Source organism: Haliotis cracherodii, unplaced genomic scaffold, assembly GCF_022045235.1.
Source record: "Haliotis cracherodii isolate W230 unplaced genomic scaffold, xgHalCrac1.p SCAF_23, whole genome shotgun sequence".
In the NCBI taxonomy this organism is placed as follows: Eukaryota; Metazoa; Mollusca; class Gastropoda; order Lepetellida; family Haliotidae; genus Haliotis; species Haliotis cracherodii.
This window is the reverse complement of record NW_027266279.1, coordinates 9,507,944-9,516,229: the sequence shown is the minus strand read 5'-3', so window position 1 is coordinate 9,516,229 and position 8,286 is coordinate 9,507,944. Positions and strand designations below refer to the sequence as shown.

At 45.2% G+C, this 8,286-nt stretch overlaps 1 protein-coding gene across 1 annotated transcript; it reads left to right on the top strand.

The window, feature by feature from the left end:
* Positions 1-4,010: 4,010 nt before the first annotated feature.
* LOC139471521 (cannabinoid receptor 1-like) lies at positions 4,011-8,286 on the top strand. The gene is made up of 2 exons (XM_071253899.1): positions 4,011-4,749; positions 7,994-8,286. The coding sequence occupies exons 1-2, from the start codon at positions 4,011-4,013 to the stop codon at positions 8,284-8,286; spliced, it is 1,032 nt and encodes a 343-aa protein (XP_071110000.1).

Genomic DNA, 8,286 nt, shown 5'->3' with positions numbered 1-8,286 from the left:
CTGAAGATACGACTTGTCTTAGAAACAATCCCACGACTTGTCTTAGCAACCAATCTCACGACTTGTCTCAGCAACCGATCTCACATCTTGTCTCAACCAAGCTCAAGACTTGTCTCAGCAACCAATCTCACGTCTTGTCTCAACCAAGCTCAAGACTTGTCTCAGCAACCGATCTCATATCTTGTCTCAACCAAGCTCAAGACTTGTCTCAGCAACCTGTCTCACATCTTGTCTCAACGAAGCTCAAGACTTGTCTCAGCAACCGATCTCACATCTTGTCTCAACCAAGCTCAAGACTTGTCTCAGCAACCGATCTCACATCTTGTCTCAACCAAGCTCACGCTTTGTCTCAGCACCCAATTTCACGACTTGTCTCAGCAACCGATCTCACATCTTGTTTCAACCAAGCTCACGACTTGTCTCAGCAACCGATCTCACATCTTGTCTCAACCAAGCTCAAGACTTGTCTCAGCAACCGATCTCACATCTTGTCTCAACCAAGCTCAAAACTTGTCTCAGCAACCGATCTCATATCTTGTCTCAACCAAGCTCAAGACTTGTCTCAGCAACCTGTCTCACATCTTGTCTCAACCAAGCTCAAGACTTGTCTCAGAAACCGGTCTCATATCTTGTCTCAACCAAGCTCAAGACTTGTCTCAACAACCAATCTCACATCTTGTCTCAACCAAGCTCACGACTTGTCTCATCAACCGATCTCACATCTTGTCTCAACCAAGCTCAAGACTTGTCTCAGCAACCGATCTCGCATCTTGTCTCAACCAAGCTCACGACTTGTCTCAACAACCAATCTCACATCTTGTCTCAACCAAGCTCACGACTTGTCTCAGCAACCGATCTCACATCTTGTCTCAACCAAGCTCAAGACTTTTCTCAGCAACCGATCTCACATCTTGTCTCAACCAAGCTCACGCTTTGTCTCAGCACCCAATTTCACGACTTGTCTCAGCAACCGATCTCACATCTTGTCTCAACCAAGCTCACGACTTGTCTCAGCAACCGATCTCACATCTTGTCTCAACCAAGCTCAAGACTTGTCTCAGCAACCGATCTCACATCTTGTCTCAACCAAGCTCAAAACTTGTCTCAGCAACCGATCTCATATCTTGTCTCAACCAAGCTCAAGACTTGTCTCAGCAACCTGTCTCACATCTTGTCTCAACCAAGCTCAAGACTTGTCTCAGAAACCGGTCTCATATCTTGTCTCAACCAAGCTCAAGACTTGTCTCAACAACCAATCTCACATCTTGTCTCAACCAAGCTCACGACTTGTCTCAGCAACCGATCTCACATCTTGTCTCAACCAAGCTCAAGACTTGTCTCAGCAACCGATCTCGCATCTTGTCTCAACCAAGCTCACGACTTGTCTCAACAACCAATCTCACATCTTGTCTCAACCAAGCTCACGACTTGTCTCAGCAACCGATCTCATATCTTGTCTCAACCAAGCTCAAGACTTTTCTCAGCAACCGATCTCACATCTTGTCTCAACCAAGCTCACGCTTTGTCTCAGCACCCAATTTCACGACTTGACTCAACCAAGCTCACGACTTGTCTCAGCAACCGATCTCACATCTTGTCTCAACCAAGCTCACGACTTGTCTCAGCAACCGATCTCACATCTTGTCTCAACCAAGCTCAAGACTTGTCTCAGCAACCGATCTCACATCTTGTCTCAACCAAGCTCACGCTTTGTCTCAGCGCCCAATTTCAAGACTTGACTCAACCAAGCTCACGACTTGTCTCAGCAACCGGTCTCACGACTTGTCTCAACCAAGCTCAAGACTTTTCTCAGCAACCGATCTCACATCTTGTCTCAACCAAGCTCAAGACTTGTCTCAGCAACCGATCTCACATCTTGTCTCAACCAAGCTCACGACTTGTCTCAGAAACCAATTTCGTGTCTTGTCTCAGGAACCAGTCTCACGGCTTGTCTTAACAAACAATCTCACGGCTTATACAGCAAACAATCTCACGACGTATCGAACAGCAATCTTGCGACTTATTTAACGACCAATTTCACGACTTATCCAGCAACCAAACATTCAATCTGCATGCAAATCCCACCCGGACCCACTCGTATGTACAAGCGATCTGCTTCAACATACACTGACAATGCCTGTAGCCCCCAAGACCACTCTGTGGAAGTGGCTACCAGAAAAGTGCCAGCTTAAACTATGAAAATATGACCGAATACATGATACCGACATAAGCTCTGAGTTGTGCCCCTTGGCTGTGCCAGGATCAGCTGGTCGTGGGCTGGTCGCGACTCGATTATATAGAGACAGCCGTCATACAGCTGGAATGTTGATCAGTATTAAACAACAAATAGAACTCGTCCTGGCTCCTTTACAGTTTCACAACCTGCATCCTTTGGGGCCTCTTCCCAGGTCAGCTTGACACGAGGTGCAGCTCAGATACTGTCCAAAGCGGAGTTAAACCCAAATCACTCACTCACAACCGCCATTTGCCGTTTGATATAGTCCCCAACAGACACAGAAGGGGTGTTCCACTTTCCGGAAGTTCCATTTCGTTGATCACCGCAGTTCATCAATTCAGATGCACACGCGGAGTTCTGCACACGCATGATGTATGACGTAACGTTCTTTTGATATGTAAATTTCCAGACGCCATTAGTACTGTCTGCGTCTTTTCGCTAAACAATATGGGTGATTAAGGGAACTTATGTGGGCGAAAGGAATGTAATGTTTTGTCAAGCCCAGTGTCACAAATGTAATGGAATAACGCCAATTTAAGGCTAGTGTTTGTGTGCGTGCGTGCGTGCGTGCCTGCGTGCGTGCGTGCGTGCGTGTGTGTGTGTGTGTGTGTGTGTGTGTGTTTGTGTGTGTGTGTGGATTATCGCTGTTCAACAGTCTTTCAAGTAGAACGTTACTTGTTGTTACCCTGTCTGGCGTTCGGCATTAAGGGGCTAAAACAAGGACTGGTCGGCTCAGAGTCAGTATACTGTGTCTTAGTGAGGTATTCATGTTAAACTACGGCATGGTATCTCAGTGGGCTAGCACTATAAATCGGCATCAGTCCGGACTAGTACAAGCAGCCACGCCACGCTTCACGCACGCACGCACGCACGCACGCACGCACGCACTCATACGTGCATGCACATCGCTATAAAAGTGCAATAATCGTGGACGCGACGTTAAACCCAATTTCACCTCACCTCACCTCACTTCACATTACTTGCACTACCATACGTTAAGTGATTAATGGATGCTTCCCCTCAGAGAGACAACACACTTCCCAGACGGATGAACTCTTCGGAGATAAGCACTATGTTACATCTGGGTTGACATGTCATTTGCAGAGAAACATTCGTTTCTTGGAATATACTACATTTTATTCTCACGGAGGTCTGTTTCCGGCTGTTTGAGATTGGGATTTCAGCACATGCCCAGGATCGACCTCGTTGACATTGACCTGCTGTATATAGACGTATGTGTCTCACGTCTGAGATCGCAACCTTTCAGAACTAGACTATGCTGGCAGACGACAAATGGCTAGCCTAAAATGTCTTCGTGACACCAAAGTTTTGACCCGATGCCTGGATATGACATGATAGGAAATTATAACACATAACTACACTATCGTGAAGCAAAGCGTTTGGCCATCACCAACATATCGTGACCTGACGAGGCAGGCATGCATATACACTCTAATCGGGCTTAATGGAGCTTCTCTGGACCCAGGTCGTGTTGGATTACAGAACACTCGTGGTGACGGGGGAGTGGATGCAGACGTACAAAACACGACACCAGATTTATTGAATGTTTCAGAGGCTTCGTGGAGGTTCAAGAAGATCCTGTCCATTCCATGTAAATCTGTTCCAGGTATCTGAATGAAACTTTGTCTTTAAAGAAGCATGGCTCATAAACACATATATGAGTCTCAGTGAGCTGGAAGATCGTTCAGATGTGATCACCTATCAACGATGAATTAAAGCAACATCGGATGTTTATAGGTATCAGAAAGTCATTATGTGTGGGAATGGTTCGTATTTGTTTGAAACATTCAATTCCCACTGTGTAACCTCTGAGGATCTCGCCATCAACATCTGCATCGCTATAGCCGCTGTGTTCATTGTCGTCATTAACGTCATGGCCTTGGTGACGTTACGGAGCTGCCCCGACATGGACGACCCCTCCAACTACTTCATTACCAACCTCGCCGCGGCGGACGCCTTGACCGGGATATTTGTCCTTTACGACACCGTGTACAACGTTCTCCAGTTCAAGAACTACATCGAGTGTGTGGTGCGAGTTGGGTTCTTCGCCGCCGTCAATCTAGCTTCTGTTCTGAATCTTACAACGTTAACGTTAGATCGCTACGTCAAGATCACCTGCCCCTTTGCGTACTTACGTCACGTGTCATTCGTAAAAGTGAAGGTCATTGAGGGAATGCTGTGGAGTTTATCAATCATTGTCGGTTCTCTCCCTTTCTTTGGGTGGAGTTCGATGGACATTTCCAAAGTGTGCAGCGTCTTCGGGATTATGACGTCATCGTACCAGCTGTTCCTGATCTCATTGTTTGCCGTTCCCTTTGTCGTCATAATCTACGCTTACGTCAAACTAGTTATTATTGCACGTGAACACACTCGGGAGATTACGTCACTCCAGGGACCGAACGTTAGGGGCAGAAACATTCTCAAGACGTGGAGATCGGTGAAGACGGCGTTCATTATTGTCGGAGCCTACTTCATCTGTTGGATGCCTGTTGGTGAGTTGGAAAAGCGCAGCAGGTTATCAGGCTATCAGGGGTACTTTAGTGAGTGATTATGGTTTAACGCCGCTTTTAGCAATATTCCATCAATATCACGGCGGGGGACACCAGAAATGGGCTTCACACATTGTACCTATGTCGGGAATCGAACCCGGGTCTTCGGCGTGACGAGCGAACGCTTTAACCACTAGGCTACCCGGCCGCAACAAGGGGTACTTTAATCCTCATCTGGAGCCAATTTCCAATCTAGGTATTGTGTTATTGAGAGAAGGTAGGGTTGCCTCGTTGTTACGGAATACATTGTTTGTGTCCCCTGCCTTTATGCATCTTCCCGAACTAGGCTGGTATTATGGAGTTATATTTTGGCTGGACTAACGAGTCTATGCATAGTCCAGTCAAAATCGCGCAACGAAGTCGTCATCCAGTTCATAAACTGCCATACAGAATTCGGTCGCTTGCAGGATTTGCAAAGCATGTGCACCGACAACTCGGCCTCAACAGATATTTTGCATATCTTTTCATGTTTGTAATCAAGGTGCTCACGTGATTCCATGCACTTCACGATGTAAGACCCGTTTTATTTCAATATAGATCTTGATTATTTATCAGAACGTCTTGAGTGGGCGCCGCCATTTTATGTGAAGCAAATTTGATAAGAGATGTGGAATCTGATTGGTCAATAGGAGGGAAATATAAGGGACATAACTCGTAATAGTCACTGGTGGTGCTACGATCGAGCCCAGCAATTCCAGCCAAGTTCGGCAAGGGAGGTAACTGGACTTTTATAGTCAGTTAACTCCCTTGCCTCGTGAAGATGACCGTTATGGTGCTGGATTATCATCCCTCCGTAGAGAACCCAGCTTTGTCGTAGGCCAATCACCCTCATAAAAATGATATATATCGTTCTACGGTTGAGAATCTAGCTTTCGGATTGGCCAGTCACCGTTCTTAAAACAATAATTTATCCTTCCTCGGTAGAGAATCCAGCTTTCCGATGGCCAGTCACCGTCATCATAATAATAATTTATCATTCTTCGGTAGATAATTGGCAAGTCGCTGTCATTAAGAAACAAGTTGGTTGGCCGGTCTGTACGGACGTCATGACGTCAAGATTAATGTTTTATGTGACGTCAGTTGCATTCACGTCAATAGCTGACCCTGTTTTCGACTTACCATGCAGAAAATTCCGTTGACGGTCAATAGGTAGCTCCAATTGCCACACCTATATATTGCCATGTGAACACGTAATGATAAAGTCGCTACATGTTTCTACAGCGGAATGTACGAGATTTTACGAGATGAACGAGTTGACCGTGCCCCCTTAAACAAGGTTGATAGAAAACAGATCTCAGTTTGGCTTTGATGATATGTAGGGCCTAATGCTTCAAGATAGAATTAACTTTGAGATAAAAGGATTTCTAAACATAATATTTTGATGACACTGTGACATGACAGCTTGTTTTAGCAATATACTTCCTCTGGTGTATGTATGTAGATTATAAAACTCCGATGTAACGCGGGGCTGTAGGGGCACATGATGGTTAAAGCGATAAACTGGTTCCACTCTAGGTACGCGCCGCAAGCTTAGCTCTTTCGGAGATTTAGAGACCTTCCATTTGATATTCGTGTGTGTGTGTGTGAGGGGGGTGTCTGGGACTTTGATTGAATGGGTAAAATGAATGAAGCCCATTTCTGGTGTCCTCCACGTTGATATTGCTGGAATATTGCTAAAAGCGGCGTAAAACCATACTCACTCACTCCAGCAGTATTATACCACTATCACGACAAGATATTTAACAGGGGTAACTCTATATTCGATAACATGGGTATTAATTATCATTCTGTAGAAAAACATTCTGACATAGCACTGATTTTGTTTTTTGTATTTGTTTACATGTAACAATGATACACATGGATAGACCGCCTCCGTGGTCTAGTGGTAGTGCATTCGCGCGGAGAGCGGAAGGTCCGGGGTTCGATCCCCGGCCGCATCATACCAAAAGACGTTAAAAGATGGTACTTGTGTGGCAGGTTCATTTATGTACATAATTTTTAATTAAGATTTTTTAGTAAGTAGTAAGGTTATGTGGCCTTGTTACCATTTTAACTGATTAGTTTATTACGATATTTACATCATAAGAATATATTATTAGTTATAATATTAGTTATGTTTTATACCTTAGTATTTTATACCTTAAACATTCATTCCATAGCTCTGTAACGTTAAGTAAGCTTACTCTCAGTCTAACTTCCACTAATTGTCACACTGCATGCTTTTGACTTACAGCACGCTTTGCCCCAGCGCGCCCCGGCCCAGTCTATAGTCTTGTTGATAGGCCAAGCTTGCCATGGCTACAACAATGTTTGTTGTTGAATTTTGTTCAGGGGCAAAAACAAGAACTGGTCGGCTCGGAGTCAGTATGCTGTGTCTGAGTGGGGTATTCATGTTAAACTGCGGCATGGTATCTCAGTGGGCTAGCACTATTAATCGGCATAAGTCCGGACTAGTCCAAGCAGCCATACACACACGTCGCTATGTAAGTGCAATAATCTTGGACTCGATGTTACACCCCATTTGTGTGACGGAGTCCTTGCCAAGGCTATGTCTCCGTACTGTACCATTGCTGTATTTAAAAAAAGTTCAGTTTCCACTTCTATAGTTAATCTACTCCCTTGCCTCGGGAAGATGGTAAAAACTTGCAACATGGGTACAATGTGTGAAGCCCATTTCTGGTGTTCCCCGTCGTGATATTGCTGGCATATTGCTAAAAGCGGCGTAAAACCCCACTCACTCAATCACTTACTCACTCTAAGACTTGCATCACTTTGGGCCTTCCTCCCACATCAAACTGACACGCCGTGATATAACTTTTCAAAGCGGCGTTAAACCCAACTCTCTCACTCACTCTTGTTGTTGAACACACATGATAACTTTCGAGACGATGTCTAAAGTTTTGGCTCGTTCTTAAATAATGCAGATCCTGTCGGCCAAAGAAAGTATCCTTGTCACACACCCCTGGAAGACATAATTAACTGACCGGCAAAAGAAAGTATACACTTGAAAAGTGGATTTGATCCAAAAAATACAAACGTTATCAAGACGTTACCAGGCTGAAAAGAGTCGCCGAAACACTGCAAACCATTTCTTTTTTTTATTTTTAGCCACCATCAAACTTTATTTTGCACACACATTCGCATGTGATATCTGGGTATTAGCTTGCCATCTTATGTATTATTCCAGGTCTGTTCACGCTGCTGGTGCTGCTCACCAACATCCGGGCGTCTCTCCCGACGTCCCCAAACGTCGTCTTTACGTACCTCCTTGGTCTCGGCGTCCTCAACAGCGTCCTAAACCCCATCATCTACGCCACCAAGATCCCAGTGTTCAGGAAGCGCCTGAGGACCGTGTTCTGTGTCAGCAGGGTGGAGCACATCCACCAGATGTCTGTCAGATCCGCCGCGAGTCTGTTCAGAATGGAACCCAGCTCTCCCAGACGGCAAACAGCGACTTCTTTGAACGATGACCTTTCTTAA

Excerpts from the sequence above, each read along its gene's own strand:
- LOC139471521 (XM_071253899.1), top strand. The coding sequence starts at position 4,011 with ATGTGTGGGAATGGTTCGTATTTGTTTGAAACATTCAATTCCCACTGT. Across the intron at positions 4,750-7,993 it reads CATCTGTTGGATGCCTGTTG|GTCTGTTCACGCTGCTGGTG; the intron begins GTGAGTTGGAAA and ends GTATTATTCCAG.